Source organism: Podospora pseudocomata, chromosome 6 (assembly GCF_035222375.1).
Source record: "Podospora pseudocomata strain CBS 415.72m chromosome 6, whole genome shotgun sequence".
Classification (NCBI taxonomy): domain Eukaryota; kingdom Fungi; phylum Ascomycota; class Sordariomycetes; order Sordariales; family Podosporaceae; genus Podospora; species Podospora pseudocomata.
In genome coordinates, this window is record NC_085890.1 from 1,098,630 (window position 1) to 1,120,833 (window position 22,204).

The 22,204-nt window shown below is 54.8% G+C and overlaps 7 protein-coding genes across 7 annotated transcripts; 2 read left to right on the forward strand and 5 right to left on the reverse strand.

Annotated features, from left to right (window-relative positions):
• Positions 1 to 204: 204 nt before the first annotated feature.
• Positions 205 to 6,183, forward strand: mug81 (putative steryl acetyl hydrolase mug81; the record flags this gene model as incomplete). Its single annotated transcript, XM_062892285.1, has 1 exon — positions 205 to 6,183. One exon carries the CDS (start codon positions 205 to 207, stop codon positions 6,181 to 6,183), a length of 5,979 nt encoding a protein of 1,992 aa, XP_062740381.1.
• A 283-nt stretch (positions 6,184 to 6,466) lies between these two features.
• On the reverse strand, positions 6,467 to 7,963 carry ERG1 (Squalene epoxidase; the record flags this gene model as incomplete). Its single annotated transcript, XM_062892286.1, has 1 exon — positions 6,467 to 7,963. The coding sequence occupies one exon, from the start codon at positions 7,961 to 7,963 to the stop codon at positions 6,467 to 6,469; it is 1,497 nt and encodes a 498-aa protein (XP_062740382.1).
• Positions 7,964 to 8,688: 725 nt separating this feature from the next.
• Positions 8,689 to 11,820, reverse strand: QC762_605950 (uncharacterized protein; the record flags this gene model as incomplete). The annotated part of the gene is made up of 1 exon (XM_062892287.1): positions 8,689 to 11,820. The coding sequence occupies one exon, from the start codon at positions 11,818 to 11,820 to the stop codon at positions 8,689 to 8,691; it is 3,132 nt and encodes a 1,043-aa protein (XP_062740383.1).
• Positions 11,821 to 12,308: 488 nt separating this feature from the next.
• Positions 12,309 to 14,092, reverse strand: QC762_605960 (uncharacterized protein). The gene is made up of 3 exons (XM_062892288.1): positions 13,693 to 14,092; positions 13,278 to 13,575; positions 12,309 to 13,192 (listed from the first exon to the last, which is right to left on the reverse strand). The coding sequence occupies exons 1-3, from the start codon at positions 13,921 to 13,923 to the stop codon at positions 12,447 to 12,449; spliced, it is 1,275 nt and encodes a 424-aa protein (XP_062740384.1). The 5' UTR covers positions 13,924 to 14,092; the 3' UTR covers positions 12,309 to 12,446.
• Positions 14,093 to 14,499: 407 nt separating this feature from the next.
• Positions 14,500 to 15,120, reverse strand: QC762_605970 (uncharacterized protein; the record flags this gene model as incomplete). The annotated part of the gene is made up of 1 exon (XM_062892289.1): positions 14,500 to 15,120. The coding sequence occupies one exon, from the start codon at positions 15,118 to 15,120 to the stop codon at positions 14,500 to 14,502; it is 621 nt and encodes a 206-aa protein (XP_062740385.1).
• Positions 15,121 to 15,376: 256 nt separating this feature from the next.
• On the reverse strand, positions 15,377 to 17,021 carry QC762_605980 (uncharacterized protein). Its single transcript, XM_062892290.1, has 4 exons — positions 16,687 to 17,021; positions 16,254 to 16,624; positions 15,965 to 16,201; positions 15,377 to 15,914 (listed from the first exon to the last, which is right to left on the reverse strand). Exons 1-4 carry the CDS (start codon positions 16,762 to 16,764, stop codon positions 15,668 to 15,670), a joined length of 933 nt encoding a protein of 310 aa, XP_062740386.1. The 5' UTR covers positions 16,765 to 17,021; the 3' UTR covers positions 15,377 to 15,667.
• Positions 17,022 to 17,600: 579 nt separating this feature from the next.
• NTE1 (phosphatidylcholine and lysophosphatidylcholine phospholipase) lies at positions 17,601 to 22,160 on the forward strand (the record flags this gene model as incomplete). The annotated part of the gene is made up of 1 exon (XM_062892291.1): positions 17,601 to 22,160. One exon carries the CDS (start codon positions 17,601 to 17,603, stop codon positions 22,158 to 22,160), a length of 4,560 nt encoding a protein of 1,519 aa, XP_062740387.1.
• Between the last annotated feature and the right edge of the window lie 44 nt (positions 22,161 to 22,204).

Here is a 22,204-nt window from a genome sequence, read left to right on the forward strand (position 1 = left end):
GCAAAAATAAACGGTCTGAAAACAAAGGACATAAACAACAGCTCGACTCTGGCCATTCCTTGACGACACAACAGTAGCTCATCAGCCTGAGCCCACTATTCACAACCACACCACTTGATTACCTACGTACCTACCTTGGAGCCATCAACACCAGCATCATTCATTCCCACTGCATACAAATCCCAGGAATCTCATACGGCAAAAATGATGACTCCATCCCTCAGCCTAGAAGAATGGCGCGCCCAGGTCTCAGCCATGAAATCAGCCGTCGTCTCGGCCAATCTCAAACCATCCCCCCCGACAAACAGCGACAACGAAGGCGACTGGACAGACGACGAGATTGAGCCCCGGCACCCCAGAAACGGGGACATCTGGGACTTTATCTCGGACGACGACGACGACCTCCTCTCCGACAGTGATGACTCTGAGGACATCTCCAGCGGTGGTGACGACCAGTTCAGCGGCCGGCCTTCCAGTTCGGCAACGGTTTATGACCTGAACTGGTTGGCGGCGAAATGCCAAAACCACCCTTCCGGTCTTGACGCCCAAGCATTAGAGGGGCAGATTCTGGAAATTTTGACAGCGGGAAAGAGGTCGGAAGAGGAGGTGCAAAGCCAACTGACTGACCTGATCGGTTTTGACGACTTGGACTTTGTGGTCGAGTTGTCTCTGCACAGGGGCGAGGTTGTTGCCGCTGCTGCCTCAGAGAGGTCTGGCACCCGGTTACTGACAAAAGCTCAGAGGCAGGAGCAGTTACGGGAAAGGGATCGGTTGCACAAGGGCCGAAAGTTGCAACAGGCACGGGAAAAGGAGGAGGAGTACCCCCACGTTTACAAACAATACCATGGTGGAAACACGCTGTCGCACAGCGGGCACAAGTACAAGCTCCCGCCCAACAGTCAGAGGTTGGAGTTTGAAAAGCACGAGGAGTATGTCATCCCCGCCGGGCGGGCGGGGACGCTGTGGCCGGGGCACAGGCTTGTCAGCATCAAGGAGCTGGATGGGCTTTGCCGGGGGACGTTTAGGGGGTATGAGAGTCTGAATCGGATGCAGAGCTTGGTTTACCCGGTTGCATACAAGACGGGGGAGAACATGCTGATCTGTGCGCCGACGGGGGCGGGAAAGACGGATGCTGCGATGTTGACTGTGCTGCAGACGGTGGGGCAGTATCTGACGCCGAGTCCTGGGGAGGTTCATGACGCGAGCGAGTTTGGGGTTGATCTGGCAGAGTTCAAGATTGTGTATGTCGCGCCGATGAAGGCGCTGGCGGCCGAGATTACAGAGAAGTTGGGGAAGAGGCTGGCTTGGTTGGGAGTCAGGGTGAGGGAGTACACGGGTGATATGCACCTGACGAAGAGGGAGGTGGTGGAGACGCAGGTTATTGTTACGACGCCGGAGAAGTGGGACGTGGTTACACGAAAAGGGACGGGGGATACCGAGTTGGTGCAGAAGGTTAGGTTGTTGATCATTGATGAGGTGCATATGCTTCATGATGAGAGGGGTGCGGTGTTGGAGAGTCTGGTGGCGAGGACGCAGAGGCAGGTGGAGAGCACGCAGAGCTTGATTCGTATTGTTGGGTTGAGTGCCACGCTGCCGAATTATGTGGACGTGGCCGACTTTTTGGGCGTGAACAAGCAGAGGGGGTTGTTTTATTTTGATTCGAGCTTCAGGCCGGTGCCGTTGGAGCAGCACTTTTTGGGCGTGAAGGGGAAGGCGGGGACGAGGCAGTCGAGAGACAACATTGACGAGGTGGCGTTTGAGAAGGTGAGGGAGATGCTGGAAGAGGGGCATCAGGTCATGGTCTTTGTCCATTCGAGGAGGGACACGCAGGCGACGGCCAAGATGCTGTATGAGAAGGCTACGGATCAGGCTTGTGTCGGGTTGTTTGATCCGAGTGGGAGTGAGAAGTTTGAGGCGGCGATGAGGGATGTGAAGCAGACGAAGGCGAGGGAGATTAGGGACTTGGTGCCAAAGGGGCTGGGCATTCACCATGCGGGTATGGCGAGGTCGGACCGGAACTTGATGGAGAGGTTGTTTGGGGAAGGTGTGATCAAGGTCTTGTGCTGTACGGCAACGTTGGCGTGGGGCGTCAACCTGCCGGCTGCGGCGGTTATCATCAAGGGGACCCAGGTCTACAGTGCCCAGGAGGGCAAGTTTGTGGACCTGGGAATTCTGGATGTGCTGCAGATCTTTGGTCGTGCTGGTCGTCCCCAGTTTGAGGATACTGGTATTGGCATGATCTGCACGACGCACGACAGGCTGGCTCATTACCTCACTGCCGTGACCGACCAGCTACCGATCGAGTCCAAGTTCTCGGCCAAGTTGGTGGACAACTTGAATGCTGAGATTGCGTTGGGCACCGTCACCTCGATCAACGATGCCGTCAAGTGGATCGGTTACTCGTATCTGTTTGTGCGGATGAGGAGGAACCCGATGGCCTATGGTATCGACTGGTCCGAGTACAGCGACGACCCTCAACTGGTCCAAAGACGACGCAAGCTGGCCATTCAAGCTGCCCGGACGCTTCGGCAAAGTCAGATGATCATCTTCAACGAGACGACCGAGGAGCTGCGCAGCAAGGACATCGGCCGTATTGCCAGCCAATACTACATTCAACACACCAGCATCCAAATCTTCAACTCGCTGATGAAGTGGGACTCGGCCGAGAAGGACATCCTCATGATGATTGCCATGTCTGGCGAGTTTGACAACATTCAGTCGAGAAACAACGAGGCCGACGAGCTGTCGCGGATGAAGGCGAACCAGCACTTTATCCCGTACGAGATCAAGGGCGGCATTGACACACCGCAGACAAAGACTAATATCCTGCTGCAGGCATACATCTCAAGGCTCCAGCCAGAGGATTTTGCGCTGACAAACGACTTGAATTATGTTGCTCAGCAGGCCGGCCGTATCTGCCGGGCTCTGTTCATGATTGCGCTGAACAGGAGATGGGGGTACCAGTGCTTGGTTCTGTTGACCATGGCCAAGTCGATTGAGAAGCGGATTTGGGCTTTCCAGCATCCGTTCCACCAGTTCGATCTCCCCAAGCCGGTTCTGAACAGCCTGGACGCGAAGGAGGCTTTGTCGATTGAGTCGATGCGCGAGATGGAGCCGGCCGAGATTGGGAATCTGGTCAATAATTTCAAGACGGGCCACAAGATTGCCAAGTTGCTTGACAACTTTCCCACCTTGAGCATCGAGGCCGAGATTGCGCCCTTGAACCGGGATGTCTTGAGAATCAGGCTGTTTGTCACTCCTGATTTCCGCTGGAATGATTACCTTCATGGGACCTCGGAGTCGTACTACATCTGGGTTGAGAACTCGGAGACGTCTGAGATCTATCATCATGAGTTCTTCATCCTTAGTAGGAGGAGGTTGCATGATGATCATGAGCTCAACTTTACGATTCCGCTGAGCGATCCGCTGCCGAATCAGATTTACGTCAGGGCGGTGTCTGACCGATGGCTTGGTGCTGAGACGGTCACTGCTGTTTCTTTCCAGCATCTCATCAGGCCGGACACGGAGAGCGTGTACACGGATCTCCTGAACCTTCAGCCTCTGCCTGTTTCGGCTCTCAAGAACCCGGCCCTGGAGGAGCTGTACGCCCAGCGCTTCCAGTACTTCAACCCCATGCAGACGCAGTTGTTCCACACGCTGTACCACCGACCAGTCAACGTTCTGCTGGGTTCGCCAACAGGCAGCGGCAAGACTGTGGCTGCCGAACTGGCCATGTGGTGGGCTTTCCGGGAGCGTCCTGGGTCAAAGGTGGTTTACATCGCTCCCATGAAGGCCCTCGTCCGCGAGCGTGTCAAGGACTGGGGCGACCGCCTTGCCAAACCATTGGGGCTGAGGCTGGTAGAGTTGACGGGCGACAATACTCCCGACACCCGGACCATTCAAGACGCTGATATCATCATCACCACTCCCGAGAAGTGGGATGGCATCTCGCGTAGTTGGCAGACGAGAGGATACGTCCGCAAGGTTAGTCTGGTCGTTATTGACGAGATTCATCTGCTGGCTGGTGACCGCGGTCCTATTTTGGAGATTATCGTGTCGCGCATGAACTACATCGCTGCGTCGACAAAGAATGCCGTCAGGCTGTTGGGCATGTCGACTGCTTGCGCCAATGCGACTGACTTGGGGAACTGGCTAGGTGTGAAAGGGGAGGAGGGGCTGTTCAACTTTAGGCACTCGGTTCGTCCAGTGCCGCTGGAGTTGTATATCGATGGGTTCCCAGAGGTTAGAGGCTTTTGTCCGCTGATGCAGTCTATGAACCGGCCTACTTTCCTGGCTATCTTGAATCATAGTCCGGAGAAGCCCGTTATCGTCTTTGTGCCGTCCCGTCGGCAGACGAGGTTGACGGCCAAGGATCTGATCAATCTGTGCGGTATGGAGGACAACCCGAGACGGTTCTTGAGCATGGACGAAGATGACTTGCAGGGTATCTTGTCTCGGGTCAAGGACGAGGCTCTCAAGGAGGCCATCAGCTTTGGAATTGGTCTGCATCATGCCGGTCTGGTCGAGGGTGACAGGCAGATCGCCGAGGAGCTGTTCCTCAACAACAAGATCCAGATCTTGATCGCGACGAGCACGCTGGCTTGGGGTGTCAACTTGCCAGCTCACTTGGTCGTGGTCAAGGGAACGCAGTTCTACGACGCCAAGATTGAGGCGTACAAGGACATGGACTTGACGGATGTGCTGCAGATGTTGGGTCGTGCTGGTCGCCCGCAGTTCGACAGCTCTGGTGTTGCTCGCATCTTTACGCAAGACTCCAAGAAGGACTTTTACAAGCACTTCTTGCACACCGGCTTCCCGGTTGAGTCGTCGCTGCACACGGTGCTGGACAACCATTTGTGTGCTGAGATTTGTGCCGAGACGATCATCACCAAGCAGGATGCGCTGGACTACCTGACGTGGACGTTTTTCTTCAGACGCTTGCACAAGAATCCGTCGTATTATGGGCTGGAGATCTCTGCCGAGGAGCACAACACCACTACGGCTCAGCAGCTGGCCAACGAGTTTATAATCTCCATGGTGGACTCTTCGCTCCATGAGCTGACAGTGTCAAAGTGCGTGGAGGTTTACCCCAACGGGGATGTCGACCCTACACCCCTAGGCAAGATCATGTCCTACTACTACCTCTCCCACAAAACCATCCGCCAGCTCGTCAAGAAAGCCAAACCCCAAGCCACCTTCATCGACGTCCTGTCATGGATGTCCATCGCGACCGAATACGACGAACTCCCCGTCCGGCACAACGAAGACCTCATCAACGCCGAGTTATCCAAGAACCTCCGCTTCCCAGGGACAGCCTTCGGTCTGCCCATGTGGGATCCCCATGTCAAGGCCTTTTTGCTGTTGCAAGCTCACATGTCGGGGATTACGCTGCCGATTACCGATTACGTCGGTGATCAGACTTCGGTATTGGATCAGTCAGTTCGTATCATCCAAGCCGGCATCGACGTCATGGCCGAACTGGGTTACCTCTCCTCTCTCAAATCGTTTGCTTCCCTCCTCCAGGCAGTAAAGGGTGGCATCTGGCCTGACGAGGACCCCGTCTCCTTGTTGCCGGGAGTCTCCCTCCCTGCAAACAACAAGCGCAAACCCACGCCGTTGCGGGACATCGCGAGGATGTCCCGCAACCAGAACCAACTCGATCGTCTTGCTCGCGAGCTTCACGTCCCGAGTTCTGCAATCGCCAAGTTCAAAAAAGCGGCGGCTTGCCTGCCTGATGTGAATGTCAGTGTCGACGATGTGAGAAACACGTCTTTGACCGTCACCTTGAGGCGTCAGAACCCCATCACGGAAAGGGAGGGGAGGATCTACGCGCCAAAGTATCCCAAGCCACAGACAGAGGGGTATTTTGTTATTGTTGGGGATTTGGCCACGGAAGAGGTGGTGGCTGTCAAGAGGGTGGGTTGGAGTGGACGGCAGGCTAGAGACAAAAATGGGAAGAGAAACCCCGTTGAGATTGGGGACAGGCCGACGGCGAGAGCGGTGATCAAGTTGCCTGAGTGGGAGGGCAAGAGGAGGTATGATGTTTTGGTGGTGAGTGATGGGTATGTGGGTGTGGAGTGGGGGGTTAAGGCTGATGTGCCGGGGAAGCCGGTAGTGGATGTCGATGTCGGGGAGAAGGAGAAAGGGAAGATGCCTCAGGGGCAGGAAGGGGAGATGAGTTGAGTTAAGACATGAAAATAGGAGATGGGCTCCAGAGGTTCGAGAAGTTGTCCAAGTAAAAGGCTCACAAACACATGAATCGAATATAACCCACACACACCAATAAACAACACTGCGAGAATCTGCGAGAATAAAACCTGTCCTTGAAACATCTCTTCATTACCATTACTAATATAATAACCTTCTTTCTTCACCCATCTTTTATCCTCATATTCCCCCCCCCTTTCCCTCCCAATTTCCAACCAAAACCATCACGTCCCACCCATCCATTTCCCTTCCCCCCCCCCTACCACAACTCCGTCCCAAAAACCGGCAAAAACACCACGCAAGCCTTCCACAAAATCATCACCGCCTGAACAACCGCCAGCGGCAACATCACCGCCCCCAAAACCACATTCCCCCCGCACAACTCAACAGTGTTCATCCAGATCGCCAAAAACGCCACGGTAAAAAAATGCCTAGCCAGCACCAACGGCCTCTGCATCATCCCCCCCATCAGTGCAACCGGCTCGTCCGTCCTACCCATCTGAAAATATCGAAAACACCCCCTCTGCAGCGCCCTCAGCTGCCAATCATTCGCCGCAAACAGGCTGTACAACGCCTGCGCCAAAACATTGATAATGCTCGTCAGGCTCTTCCGGCGGTAGTGAAACGTGCTCATTGCCGACGCCACCGCTCCGTGATCAGACAGGTTAGGGATTTGCTCCGGGGAGAGCAGATCAGACAAGACAACCACGTCGTTGAACGCGACAGTCATGCCTCCCCCCGTCAAGGGGTGGCGCATATTGTGCGCGTCTCCCAGGACTAAAACGCCAGGGGTGGTTGTCTGTTTCGTGGGCGGAAGCCAGCTGTTTGGCATTGATTTCGGAATCTTCCCGTCGGCGAGCGCCTTGACAACGGAGGGTTGGACTGATTTAGGGAGGGCAGGCAAAACGACGTTTTGGATGTATCCCCTCACTCCCCCGTTCTGAGGGGAGGCAGCCGCGCAGTCGAGTGGGACGTCGATCAAAGCCCTGGTTTCGCGAGTGCCGATTTGGTAGAGCAGGACGACCGACGCGTCCCCGATGCAGACGTGGCCGTAGTATTGCGGGGGGAAATCACAGTCGATCAACTCCAACGCATAAAACTTTGACTTGACGATGGGGGTCTTGTTCAGAAGCGGTTGTCTGAACTTGCTGGCGTAACCATCCGCCACGATGGTCAAGGGAGCAAAGAAGGCATCTTCCTTCTTGAGGTTCTTCTCCTTGTCTGTTGTCGTCCTCGTCTTCACACCTAGTACCTCCCCTCCCTTTTGGACGAGATCTGTCACCTCTGTTTCGAAAACAGTGATATTCGGATGTTCATGACACGCCTTCCTCAACTGCATGATGAACCTCCCGTGGTGAAACGCCCTCCCCTCTGGCCCTCTTCTGTCTCTCTTCTCCCCTCTTGTCACCACGACGTTTCCCTCCGGCGAGACAGTAGGGTATGGGATCGCGACGTCATCACCGCGGTACAAGACGTGATAGCCGTAGCAAGGGATAGCATCGATGCCCTCCAGGCATTTCCCCAGGCCGAGTTTCTTGAGGGCGGCTACACCGCCCGGCTGGAGGAGTTCGCCTACGATGCGGTCGGGCTCGTGGAGCCAGCGCTCGAGGAGGATGACGGAGCGGCCTTGGTTTGCGAAAGAGAACGCGGCTGCGCAGCCGAAGACGCCGGCGCCGATGACGACGATGTCTGCTTCGTGGTGTTGCTCGCGGCGGGTGCGCTCGTGGTCGAGAGCGGATTTTGGTTTGGAGGCCATGATGATGGGCGGTATTTGTTGTGTGTTTTGCGGAATAGGTGAGAGGGGACGGGGAGGGAGAAAATATCAGACGAACGGTGAGGTCACCGTGGTGTCGTCGTGGCGGAAAAGAAAAGGAACTGGCTTTTGGCGATTAAGTTTAGAGTAGAAGGTTGCAAACAAAACAACAAAGTCCCGCGAAAAAACCAGCGCCTTTTAGACCGCCTCCCAATTCCTCTAATCGTGATTCGTCAATGGGGGATCGGAACTTTCTTTCTCTCTATCTCTCTCTCTCTCTCTCTTCAAGAACACGAAAAGCAAAAGAAAGCAAAAAAATAAAACAAAAAGTGGTGTGTGTTTCCTGGCTCTCGAAATTGACCTCCAACCGATCTCGACGACAAATCGTCCCATGGCGGGAAGCACCGCTCATCGCCCCCGGTCCCAGCCAACCAATCACCGCCCGAGCGCATGGGCCCCCTTTTCCCCTTCTGCGCGTTCTTGCCCCTGACAAGCCCCACCCACCGCGACCCGACCGCTTCCAGAAATTCACATGTCAGTCGATGGCCAAGACGCTTGAATTCCAATTGCGTGGCCTGTTTTTATTCAAATATGATCATATTCGTCGAACTTTTCATGTTACATTTGTTTCCCTTTTTCGAATCCCCCAGTTCCCAAAAACCTCCCGATAATGCAATATGCTTGGTATATATGTATTGTACAACGGCCCCCCCCCCCTTTCCCAACCCTTACGCTTGGGTCAACACCAAATGCGAACCATCCCCGCTCTCTATCCTCCCCTCCTTCCCATAGGTACTATTCAACCAAGGGATCTCGTCAAAGTCCACCGGCGGATACCCAGCAGCAAGCGCGCTCTCCTTCATAACCCTCAGCGCATCCGTTCCCAGTCGTGCAGCGTCCACCCTCAGTATCTCCCTTGCTTCGACAATGGCTTTGATCGCCTTCTCCAGAACCTCATAGGCCTGCTCTTGTTTCGACTTTGCTGTCGTAGACTCTGGGTTCGGCTCGAACCTCTTGACGTAGGTAAACGCCGCCTTGAGCATGTTGAGGCAGGCAGTGTCCTCTTTGTAACTGCTGCTCAGTGCCCGCCCAATCGCTAGCTTCAGCCTCGCCACGTCGAGGAGTTTGGTTGCCGCACTGAGGATGATGCCAAAGTTGGCGAGGTTATAGCACGGTGATTCACCTTTGGCCTTGGCTGCATGAGCAGCGTAGACTATCGCTCCAGAGTAGAACCGCATCGTGAGGCATATCCTCGCTGCTTGGTGCAGTGCCGTGTCTGTGGGGTTGATCCCTAGCTCTTCCATGCCTCTGAGGCTATCCTGAACAACCATCAGCATGCGACTTGGGTGCCACGCCTTCCTTTCCCTCTTCATGTCTGTGAAGAGGTTGCGAATCTTCCAGCCAACGATATAATTGATGATTCCCTCCGTCTCAAGCCCATTGTCTTGTGCATCCCGCACGAGTTCGTACGCGTCTTGATAGCTATCCGGCTCAGCCTGCAGCTGCGCCTGAACCGCCAGCCGCAGTGTCCCATGGGAGACATCCATCCCCTCGTGTCGAGACACCCTGTACATCCTCAATGCCACCCTCGGGTGGCCGTACGTCAGATGCTCCTTCATAACCAGCGCGAGCTCCCTCGCGTCCGCACATTTGCCCTTGTGCGGCAAAATATTGCGCTCAACACGTAGAGACAACAACCTCCCCCTCGTCGCCCTCCCCCCGCTCCCATTCCCCAACGCCGCCCTCACCATCACCGTCTCGGTGTATCTATCCGCAAACTTCGGACTCAGCAACCTCAGCTTCCGATAAAGCGTCCTCATATCCCTAAACGGCATCTTCCACTCCCTCCTCAGAACCGTCAAAATAACATTGCTAAACGCCGCATCCACCTCAAACCCCAACCTAGCACAGTACTCCAACCACTCCACCATCCTGCCCACATCCCTCCCCTTCGCATACTTCGCCCCCATCACGCTGAAGATGTAATTGTTCAGCGGCACCCCCAGCCCCTCCACATACCCCCTCAAAAACCCATCCGTCTCCTCCACCGTGTGCCCATCCGCATACGCCTTCAGCACCGGCACAAAAACCTGACTGTAATTCTTCATCCCCTCCGGATCGTCCTCCTCAACCTTCATCCTCTCAAAAATCGCCCTCACCGCCTCCCAGTCCCCCCCGGCAGCATAATGCCTCGCAAAAACCCCCAGCATCCTCACATCCTCCAAAACCACAAACCCATCCGCCGCCGACTTTTCAAAATACCACTCCGCCAACGCCTCCTCCCCAGCCTCGAGAGAAATCTCCACCATCACCCGGTACAGCGCGTCAGGGTAGAGGACCTCCTTCTCGATGCCCACCTCCTCCCCAAGGGTATCAAACAGCCTCTGAGTCCCGCCAAAATCCTTATTCCTCCTCCAGTGCGCCACCAGCAACCTCGTAGCCAGCTCGGACGGCATCTTAAAGTCGATACCCCTGTACAGTTTTCTCAGCGTGTGCAGCACATCATCTGCCCGGTGGTTGTGCGCCTTTTCAACGCAATCGACCGCCAGCCTGGCGATGTCATACAGCGACACCGAGTCCGGCATGCAGTTTGCGTAGTTGAACCGGAATATCTGGATCGCCATCTTGTAACTGTGTTGCTCGGCCAGTTTGGTCAAATACCAATGCGTGAACTCGGGAGTTGCGTCCCCCATACGGAGGGCATAACCATGGCACCGCCGATAAATTTCTCGGCCGTTGATGAGGTGGCCAGCCGCGAATCTCGCTTCAAGCAGCCTCCGGCCGGTTTCGTGGAGGCCGGGGTCAACCACGGGGGTTCGGTCCGCAATTTTGGGACGATAGACCACCGCGGCGAGGTCGAGGATGCGCAGGCTGGCGTCTTGGTTGGATTTGAGGGTTTCGGCGTGGGCCAGGAGGGAGCGGATGAGGGAGGATGGTTCAAAGGCGTAGTAATCGATTTCGTTGATTTTTCCGCTTCGCAGGACTCGTGCGAGGACATTGCCTGCTTCTTCGAGCATGCCTGCTTCTTGGCAGGTTCTGCAGAGGAGGGCGGTGCCGGATAACCAGCCTGGTTGTCCTGTGATGGCGCTTTCGGAGTTTTCGAGGACGAATTGAACGACGTGGCCGAGCCGGGTTGCGTTTTTGGAGATGCAGGCCTCCTGGATTAACCTCAGGATCTTTATTGTCGAAGGGAATTGAAGGGACTGGACGGTGTTGAGCCACGAGAGGGAAGCGGTTGGGTCGGTAGTCTGTCCAGCCGTCTTTCCTTCAAGCTGTGTCGTCGATACTGTGTTGGTGGGCACATCGGGAACACCTGCGCCGGTGGTAGCCTTCCTCTGAATGGAGGAGATATCCCGAAACGACCTCGCCTTCGCAGAAGCCTGATGCTCCCTATACCATTCCGGAACCGCCACCGACCTCTTCACTCCCTCCTCCCGCCCATCCCGCCACGCCGCAGCATTAAACTCGGCAAAAGGGTCCAATTCCGGCGGTTCAGCCACCAGCTCTACATCCCCCCTCCCCCCTCCCACCTCACCCTCCACCCCAGCATCTCTCTTCTCCTGCTTCTCCAAACAAGCCCCTCCACACTCCCCCCCCCCATCCGCAGGCGAAAGCACAACCGACTCCTCATCAACCTGCACAGCCCGCTCCTGCAGCACCCTCAACCTCGTCCTCCCCCCTCCTGGCCTGTACTGCCGACAGCTCTTGAGCCTCTCCCCATTCTCCACAATCCTCAGCGCGCTGTTTATCCTCCGCCTCCGATCCTCGGCAATAATCGCAATGGTGCAGGTCGTGCCCACAACAAGCCCTTGGAGCGCCGTCAGGGCAGCCTTGGAGGGCACAGGTAGATTCGGCGGCATCGTGGTGGTCGTCGGCGCTTGGTCTTCATTTCGTCCGGCGCATTGCTGGAAAAAGAAAAGAAAAGAGTCGTCAGATTCCCTCCCCTCTGAAACTGCCGTACGTCCCGTAGGTTGGTAAACTCAATCGAGCGCAGCGGCCATCATACGAGAAGAATAATTATTTTTTTTTGGGACCGAATGACATGATAGTTACTAGTTTGCGAGAAGCTCCCCCCCCCCGCCCCCCAAGAATGGGTCCTTCAAGCTGAGGTTCAAAGCCGCAGCCAATCACAACCCCGCCTTCTTGAGGGAGCTTAGGCGCGCCAAGACAAAACTGTTATGGTTGCATTACCCCGAGAATTACTGCAGCTGCTCTATGTAGCTCAGCTATCACCAAGCCTTTCAAAGATCTTCAGTTGTTGTTATTATATCTTGCTGATTGAGGAGTTCATACATCTATCCCATCTATCTCCTTAAAAGTCTGTCTATCCAGCCCAACCCTCCCACCCATCCTCCCAAAAATAACGCCCACATGAGTTAACCTCCCCTCCACCTTCCCTACCCATGCATGTCTTCATCTTTTCATATCATACAATGGTCTATATACAAGTACATTTCATGCTGCGCGCCATCTATTTACCCTAGATCTAAACAACCTCCCGGCGCTCCATCGGCATGTACCTCTCCAGCTGACGGAGAACATTCTGGTACAAGAACAGCATGCAGCCGCTCTGAATGCTGGTCCAAACCGCCCTCGGCCCAACACCCCTGAACCACCCCCCAATACCCTCGCTCTTGTAGATTATCTTTAGCCCAGTCATGACCGAGGACGTGTTGAGCGTTACAGCACCGGGTTTGGGCGTGTGTGTCGAGGGCGACGAAGTCGATATCAACCGCTTCTGCAGTTTCGGGCTCGCTGCTTCGGCGACTGGTGTGCCATGTTGTCCGTCTTTGACAACGGCAGGCTTTACGATCACGGGCGAAGACTGTCCTGGTACCTCAACGACCTGGGTTTGGAGTCTCGTCTTCACAACGTCCAACGGGCATGTTATCGTCCCGGCCAAACCACCCGCTGCCGCACCAGTCAACAGCTCGAGCTGCCAGCCAATATCCCGGCCGTCCTTCCACTTTCGAGCCCAGGCTTGACCCTGCTCGTAAAACATGAACTGGAGGGCCGAATAAGGCAGATCGCGCCATAATGTGGCACCGTAGCCGTAAAACAGAGCCGAGGGGCCTTCGTTGCGGACGATGGTCCTCAAGGCGTCTGTCGTTCCCCGATAGTTGTACCCCGAGGTGAAATGCGGGTTGTTGTATCGTCCCTGAAGCTGGAGTCTTGTCTTGAGCACCTCGGAGGGAACATAGACAAAAGAGGCAACAAAATCGCCGAAAAATCCTGCAGAAAACACAACCATCAGCCCACGACTCTCCCTCCAACATCAAACCCCCCACCCTCCCCCTCTTCAGAAATTTCCACTAACCAGCCGTGAGATATGTCAAATGTGGCTGGATGCCAAAGTCCAACATCTGCCTCTTGCTCCATTCATAGCTCCCAAAGAACAAAACAGTCCCCGGAAAAGAGCCAAACAACGCCGGCAGCCATCCACCATATAGCCCTCGCCGTATCCCTTCCTGTCGCCAAATCTTGTAATACGAGGATCCGAGAGACGTATACTTTGGTGGAATGTGAGGGTCGCCCTGCTGTCGTGTTTTTACCGTATCGAGCGAGTGCATGAGCATATCGCCGCTCGTACCGCCTATCCCGCCCGCAAGCATGCACTGCAAAATAGTGAAGACAGGTCAGCGCACAAGTCGTCGGACTGCCGGACAGCCCTCAGAACCGAGAGAGAAACCAGCAGCAAGAAAAGAGAAATTAGAGTACAAGTGACGACGCACGTGCAGGTAAGGCGGACGGCCTTCCAGCTGCTCTCCATCTTCGGATTCGGATCTCATATTATGCTGAATTTCTGGAGTGGTGGTATGCTGCGAGAGGATGCCCGGTGTCTGGGTAATAACATGATGGTCGAGGGGGGACTGCTGGCTCGAACTCGGCGACGACGACGACGACGACGATGTGGTGGTGGTGCTATTGCTACTGGCGGCGGCAGATCCAAAGCCTAGCACCATCGCTCGCCCCGGGGCAGAAAAAAGAAGAGAATTGCGCTATGCGCCGCCCAGGCTAGGGGGCTCAGGGAAGAAAATTCTCTCGTTATTTTTCTCGGCCTTCGAGTTTCGTCACAGGGTTCTTGTGTCGTCGAATTCGGGGTTGCTGCGCATATCGCAAATTCCATGTTTCCCAGTTCAAAATTCTGGGCGGCACCTGGTGCTCCAGACCTCCGATCTTTTTTCGCTAGCGTCATTGGTGTCTCTTGGCCCGTGCCATGCACACACCTTCTCTCTCTTAAGAGAGAGACATGCATTTTGAGCCTCTTGAATTGGCATTTACAACTGTTGTACACATTTGATACTTACACCCATAACCCATAACCCATAACCCATAAATATACAGCCTTTCCCATGTCCCTTATCCGTTCCCTTTGCGTGACCATTCCCACAACCACTCCCACAACCACTCCCACAACCACTCCCACAACCACTCCCACAACCACTCCCACAACCACTCCCATACCTCTCATCCCTCTCACGCCCTCACAACCCCCCTCCCCGGCACCTCGGGAACAACCCTCACCAACCTCCACCCCCTCAAAACATAAACCACCCGTCCCGTAACCAAACCCGCACTGACCGGCCCATAGTAATTACTATCCCTACTCCTATCCCTATTATCCCCCTCCACCCAAACATGCCCCTCCGGCACCACCATCCCAACCGGATACAACACCTTCCTCGTCGGCCCGTCCGTCCCCCAAGTCGCAACCGGTTTCGGTATAATCCTATCCCCCTCCAAACCCACCACTCGCTTGACCACAATCTTATCCGGATCAGTTGGGCTCCTGTTCCCATCATTAGCCAAAACCGCCGCCCCCTTCCCTTCCCCTTCCCCTTCCCCTTCCCCTTTCCCTTCCCCTCACCTCCCTCCCTCCCCATGAGACAAACATACCTAAAAGTCACCACCTCCCCCCTCCTCAACCCCTCTCTCACCCCAGCCTTCCAAACCAAACACCAATCCCTCCCCAAACCCTCATTATACCCCCTGTTCAAAAACGGGTACATGCTCGGCCCGTTGACAAGCGTCACCTGCGCAACGTAGGAATTGAACCATATAAATGCCGGGAGCCAGGTCGCGTATCGAAAGAGGTAGTGGCCAAATTGTCGTGCGAAGCTTCCCTTTTTTGGTATCCAGGACGTCCATCGTGGGGCCATTTCATTGAGAGGGTGATTGATGTGTCTTGAGGCCCAGGTGAAAATGTTGCTTCAAGTGATAGGTACAAGGTACATGCAGCTCGAAAGCTGGTGAGTGATTGACTGATGTGCCGTGAAGTGAGGTAAGCTTCTTGGCCGGCGAGAGATGGGATAGATAAGATAAGGAATTTAAAATAGTGGAGGGGTAGTTTTCGGTGAATGCACTCAGGCAACAACATCAGGGGCAAACAGCCCAAAGCTAAAGGGAGATACGAGATGCATGTGAGAAGTCAAAATGAACCCATCGCCATGTTCTCCTAGATGGTGGCGTTGAATACATCATCCGCTTTTCATGACCAAATTACAAAGCAAATGACCACCCCCCAATCTTCATGTCTAAACCCTCCGCTGCCAGACATAAACCCCCAGCTCGATCTTTGTGTATACTGGCACTTTTGTACCCTCATCATTCATCTTAAAACGCTATGAGACATCGAGAATAGCCATGTATCTATCATGCCCACGGCTTTTTGTCCCCCAAAACGCCTGCCCATAAACAATGTATGCATTAAACCGTCTCGGGGATGTTGTCGTCAGACTCGCTGACCGACTCGTCACCGCTGACCTCGGCGTTCTCACGCTCCCTCTTCTCCATAAGAGCCTGGAGCTCGGCATCATCCGACTCGGTGACGGCCTTGGGCTCCATCTTGACCACCAGGTGGCCGCCAGCCGCCTCGATGCTTGTGCGGATGTCCACGATGGCCTCCTCTAGCCGAGCGATACCTGCGTTCTTGTCCAGGCACGTGTTGGTAAGACTGCGAGAGGTTAGCACAGTGTGTTTAGAGCATATCTCATATTCACTTACACATAGAGAGGAGGAGAAACAAGTCTGCACTTGACCTGAGTATCGGCAGTGTTACGGGCCTCAGCGGTGCGGAGGGCAGTCTTGATGGCATCGATACCCTCATAACCGAAGCAGGTAACCTCAACATCGGCACGGACCTTGGTGGGCTGGGGGGTAAGACGCTTGCCAATGTAAGACTTGAGCTCATCGGCAACCGGGGTGCTGGGGAACTGGATATCGTTCCAGACATCAGGGTTGCTACATCGCCGTCAGTATGCGCTCAGCACCCCAGCACGACAGGTATACATACGTGATAGAAAGCTTGAAGGCGTCCAGCGAGTGGCCGTACTTCTTGTTGAGCGGCCAGCCTATTGTCTCATAGAGGGTCTCGATGGGGGTCTCGGTCTTCTCAGCAACGTGTCTCATGATGGAGTGCACAATCTTGGACTTGTTGTAGCGCTCCTCGCAACGAATGATATCCTCGGGCGACACGCGACGCTTGGAAAGATCGATATACCCCTTCTCCTTGTCGACACGGAGAACAACGACAACCTCATTGCGACCGACGCGGATGAGCTTCTGGATCGATCTGATGCGCCGTCTGGAGAGTTCGGAAAGCAGGATCATGCCGTCGATGTTATCGTACTCGAGGAGTTTGACATAGGCTCCCATATCGGCGATCTGCAGCACCCGGTCAGTACCTGCATACGAGAAAAACGACCCGGCAAGCGACCTGAACGTACCTGTTTTACGTTCACCATCACAAAGGAGTCGATTTCGGGGTACTTCTCCTCGTAGAATCTGCAGTTGGAGAGCGACATCTTGACTGTGCTTGCCGTTCCCAGGCGGGGCGAACTCGGGATATGTGTTGGTTTTTGTTGTGAGGGAGAAGTTCGACCAGTCGAGAGAAAGGTGCGAAACGGACGAAGACGGTGCTTTGGTGTCTTGGGAAGGACCTGGAAATAGTTGAAGCTCTTGGTATCGCTGCGTTCAACACTTGCCCTTTCAAAGAACAGTCATTGGGGCCCGCCCCGCGAAGCAAAAATCGGTGCCACCACTGAACAATACTAGAAAGTGGACTGTGGCTGGTGCGCCTGGCCATTGGTGGGGTGAATTGTGGCCCCACCCTCCAAGAGCAATAGGCTTCCCTGTCGGGTTGAGCCAAAGGTGGGATGAAATGTGGGGGTAATTTTGGTATTGCTCTGCGTAACATACGGTATTCTCTCTGCTTGGCGGCCCACCTGCGCCAGAATTACGCAGAAGACCTACGTCAACGGTTGGAGCTCCAATCACACGCCAACCTGCCACTCCTGCCAGGAACACTTCAATCTGAACAAGGGAGGTCGGCTGGCCGTTGCTCCGTCTGAAGCCTGAAGTATAAATCTGGTAATTTTGGAGGTCTCTTCTTCTTTTGAGCTCTCACAATCCGTTTGTTGCTCTTGTGGCGTTCAGGTTCAGTTTGGGGGTTGCTGACTGTCTTTCATTGGATTATTGATACCTCCTCCTGCTTCCTGTCGGGTCATGAGCAACAGCCGAGGAACGAATCCGATATGATATTTCAAAGTCACGCGTCCTTCCCAACAATACCCGATAACTTTCCGGGTGACCGTTTCTCGTCTCAAAAGCTACCATCAACACCAAGCACGCCCGAATCGCCATGACGGAGCTTAGTACAACCGTGGCGGTTGCTGCCGCTGCGGGCTCCGGTGCTTTGTCCTCTGCCGTAGCCACGGCCAGCGATGTAGCAAACCCCCGCGGCTCGTCATCTTGGCTGGGCATGTTCACAAAGGTCCTCATCTGGGTTTTGCAGCTCCTGTCAACAATACTCTACTATGTCATCAAGCTGGCCACCATATCGGTCCCGACGCTGCTTTACAACAACCTGTTCTCCAAGAGCTGGACCGTCACCATGAACGCAACAACGCTCATGCTCATTATAGCTGCTATTGCCTTGGGCATGGCCTACTTTGTCCGCTATCACTATCTCACTTCGTATGAGAGATTACCACCAGAACCCCAGCGCAAGCAGCCGAGCATCGAAATATTCTCAAACACCAGGGAGGAGGATGCGAAGGCTGCCTTGGCCACCTATCTGGACCAGTTCATCAGCGCTATCAAGATCTTTGGCTATCTGGAGGCTTCTGTCTACCATGAGCTCACCCGAAGCGTCCAAACTAGGACACTCATAGCTGGAGAAACTTTGAATCTGGAGGAAGAGGAGGGTTTCTGTCTGGTGGTGAATGGGCTGGTGGAGATCTTTGTCAAGTCAGGGGAGAACCGTTCGTTTGCTCATAGCCCACATATCAGCGCTGTGGACGGGTTGAGTTCGAGCGACGATGAGCATTCGATTCCTGGGCAGCAGCGTTACCAGCTTTTGACAGAGGTTCGCAATGGTGCGCCCATGTCATCGATTTTCTCCATCATGTCTCTATTCACCGAAGATGTACCCCTGAGGTCTCCAGAAGACGAGGTGCCTGGGCCTGGCCTGTTTGCTGGGTATCCGCCGAGCGCAGGCTATCCGCCGAGTGCAGGACTGGGAGTGGTACGTCCTCGTCTGGCGCCCATGTCACAACCAGTGACACAGCCAGGGACACCTCAAAGGCATGATTCTGCAACGAGCTCAATAGAGAACCTACCAGAATCTGTCATTACGCCCGAGACTCCTGTCTCTGTTGATACACTGCCCCATGTTCCGCCAATCAGCCTTGACACAGGCACGGCCAGCAGGCCAAAGAGACCAATCCCGAAGCGGGCAGCAACCAGCTCTGCTCATCCAGACATCATTGCGAGGGCGACGGTGGACACAACCATAGCCATCATTCCCGCCAGTGCCTTTAGACGTCTAATCCGCATCTATCCCAAGGCAACCTCACACATTGTCCATGTGATACTGTCCCGATTCCAGAGAGTCACGCTCGCCACTGCGTACAACTACTTGGGTCTGACTGCGGAGGTCATGCAGATTGAGCGCAACATGCTCAAGTACACGACACGTGAGCTTCCAAACCACTTACGGGGCGACGCGCTGGACAGACTCAAGGAGAAATTCAAGAAGGAGAGGGAGCGGCTAGGCGAGGAAGAAGTTGGTAAGGGGATCGCTCTCCACAATGCCGGAGCTGGCCGTCGCCGCCAGTCTCAAGCTACCTTGCGGAAAGACGCCGTGCTGCAAGCCTTCGCAAAGCAAAGACACCGATCGCTTGTTGGTTCGGGTGATGGCCCCAGCCCCGGAGACCTCTTGGGAGACATGCAGGCAGCCAGAAGTGGTGGCCATCACCACCGAGCTCCCACTCTCTCGGCCACCTCACCTCAGTTTGACCTGCATGTCCCACGGGAAGCCATGTCTCCCCTTGCCCAGCGGACTCCCAACCCTTTCAATACGCTGAGGAACCCCCATGTGTCCATAGCCAAACGGGAATCAGTCGATGAAGATAATCTCTTCAGAGAGTCCATCCTGGAGTGCATGTTCAAAGCCCTGGGCTTGGCTAATAATGGGACAGTCAAGGACACGGATTCTGTTCAGGCGTCTCCACGGCTAGTATCGCTTGATGGGCGCCGCCAGAAAGCCGTCTTTACTACTGGGGCATTTGGTCTCATGGGCGGCGTGGGGGCATCTGCTGATGGCGATACAGAGTCGGTAGCTTCTACAGGATTTTCTGCTGTTCCAGTCAACCCCACTGTTCTAGCACAAGAAATGAGAGACGAAGTGGAAATCGTCTTCTTCCCCAAGGGTTCGGTGCTAGTGGAGCAAGGCGAGCGGAATCCTGGGCTTTACTATGTTGTCGATGGCTTCCTCGATGTCTGCACCCAGACGGAGGATTCGCACTCGGATATTATCCACTCGTCAGGGAGCACGTCGCTGCATGCTATGGATAGTTACGAATCACTCTGTGCACCCCACCAGAGACACTCGTCGATACCCGGAGCAAAGGATGGCCACTTCAGGAACGCACGCAAGAAAAAGGCGGGACGACGGAGTGTGGCGCTGATCAAGCCTGGCGGTCTGGCAGGCTATATCGGGACGATTTCGTCCTATAGATCATTCATCGACGTTGTCGCCAAAACTGATGTCTATGTCGGCTTCCTGCCGCTGACGTCGATTGAGAAGATTGTGGACCGATATCCCATTGTGTTGTTGACCATGGCCAAGAGGCTGACAAACCTACTTCCTCGCCTCATTCTGCACATTGACTTTGCGCTGGAGTGGGTTCACGTCAATGCCGGACAGGTGATTTTCAACGAGAAAGAAGAGAGCGAAGCCATCTACATTGTGCTAAATGGACGTCTCAGGCTGGTAGAGCAGCGAGAGGACGGTGGCAGCAATGTCAAGGCCGAGTATGGTCAAGGCGAGAGTATCGGTGAGCTCGAGGTTCTCACAGAGTCGAGCCGCTCGGGAACTTTGCAGGCCATTCGTGAAACTGAGCTTGTCAAGTTTCCACGCACTCTGTTCAACAGTCTGGCACAGGAACACCCCAACATCACGATCAAGATATCCAAGATCATTGCATCCCGCATGAGAGCACTGATCGACGACCCCACCAAGATGCTGAGCCCTAAGGATTCGGGCAGCAGGATATCAACCACCAGGATCTCATCGACACTCAACCTGAGGACGGTTGCTATCCTGCCCGTAACTTCGGGTGTTCCCGTTGTGGACTTTGGACACAAGTTGCTCAGTGCTCTGCAACAAGTCGGCATTCCCAACGGGGCTACCTTGTTGAACCACGTCGCGGTGCTCAACCATCTGGGCAAACACGCCTTTGCCAAGATTGGCAAGCTCAAGCTTAGCCAGTATCTTGCGGACTTGGAGGAAAAGTACGGGCTGGTGATCTACATTGCGGATACCAACCCTAATACTCCGTGGACGCAGACCTGCATCTCTCAGGCCGATTGCGTGTTGTTAGTCGGGGTGGCTGAGGGATCGCCGGAGATAGGAGACTATGAGCATTTCATGCTGGGTCTCAAGGCCACTGCCCGCAAGATCTTGGTCTTGCTGCATCCTGAGCGGTATTCTAACCCAGGTCTTACCAGAGCTTGGCTCAAGAACCGGCCATGGATTAACGGTGGTCACTTCCACATCCAGATGGCCTACAGTCCCACACTGCCGCCAATGCACACCGGAGCCAAGCGAACCCTTAAACAAACAGTCCAAAACATCCAAGCCGAGATTCAAAAGTTCACCTCCCGCCGTGTTCGCCATAGCTACATGCCTGACGCGCCTTACAAAGGCGACTTCCACCGTCTCGCCCGTCGCCTCTGCGGGAAGTCTGTCGGTCTGGTTCTTGGTGGCGGCGGAGCCCGTGGCATTGCTCAAATCGGCGTCATTCGCGCCATGGAAGAAGCCGGCATTCCCATCGATATCATTGGAGGCACCTCCATCGGCGCTTTCATCGGCGCCCTCTACGCCCAGCACGCCAACATGGTACCGATATACGGCCTCGCAAAGAAGTTTGCCGGTCGCATGGCAAGCATCTGGCGTTTCGCCCTCGACTTGACCTACCCCTCTGCCTCGTACACCACCGGCCACGAATTCAACCGCGGGATTTACAAAGCCTTTGCCAAAACCCAAATCGAAGACTTCTGGCTGGAATACTACTGCAACACGACGAACATTTCCAAATCTCGCGCCGAGTTCCACACGAGCGGTTACGCATGGCGATATGTCCGCGCATCCATGTCCCTCGCGGGTTTGCTCCCTCCCCTTTGCGACGAAGGGAGCATGCTCCTCGACGGGGGGTACATCGACAACCTCACCGTCTCGCACATGAAATCGCTCGGTTCCGACGTCATCTTTGCCGTCGACGTGGGCGCGCTGGACGACAACACGCCGCAGCAGTTTGGTGACACTTTGTCGGGGGTGTGGGCGTTTTTTAACAGGTGGAACCCGCTGAGCAATGTGCCCAACCCGCCCACGCTGGCGGAGATACAGGCGAGGTTGGCGTATGTGAGCAGTGTGGATGCGTTGGAGAGGGCGAAGACGATGCCGGGGTGCTTCTACATGAGGCCGCCGATCGATGAGTATGGGACGTTGGACTTTGGGAAGTTTAACGAGATTTATGAGGTTGGGTATGAGTATGGACGGGGGTATTTGAAGGAGTTGAGGGAGAAGGGGGTGTTGCCATTGATTGGGGAGGATGGGAATGGGGGGAAGGAGAGGGGGGATGGGGGAGGGAAGGCGGGGTTGAGGAGGACTATGGCGCCGAGGAGGAATAGTATCTGAATTTTTTTGGAATTTCCATTTTTTTATTATTTTTATTTATTTAT

What these genes read in the sequence shown, in the direction of transcription:
- QC762_605960 (XM_062892288.1), bottom strand. Translation starts at nt 13,923, where the DNA reads ATGGTGCTAGGCTTTGGATCTGCCGCCGCCAGTAGCAATAGCACCACC. An exon ending in GCCGTCCGCCTTACCTGCAC is followed by an intron (nt 13,576 to 13,692) that starts GTGCGTCGTCAC and finishes ACTATTTTGCAG; the next exon opens with TGCATGCTTGCGGGCGGGAT. An exon ending in TTTGACATATCTCACGGCTG is followed by an intron (nt 13,193 to 13,277) that starts GTTAGTGGAAAT and finishes TGTTTTCTGCAG; the next exon opens with GATTTTTCGGCGATTTTGTT.
- QC762_605980 (XM_062892290.1), bottom strand. Translation starts at nt 16,764, where the DNA reads ATGTCGCTCTCCAACTGCAGATTCTACGAGGAGAAGTACCCCGAAATC. An exon ending in TGATGGTGAACGTAAAACAG is followed by an intron (nt 16,625 to 16,686) that starts GTACGTTCAGGT and finishes CGGGTGCTGCAG; the next exon opens with ATCGCCGATATGGGAGCCTA. An exon ending in GCCTTCAAGCTTTCTATCAC is followed by an intron (nt 16,202 to 16,253) that starts GTATGTATACCT and finishes ACGGCGATGTAG; the next exon opens with CAACCCTGATGTCTGGAACG.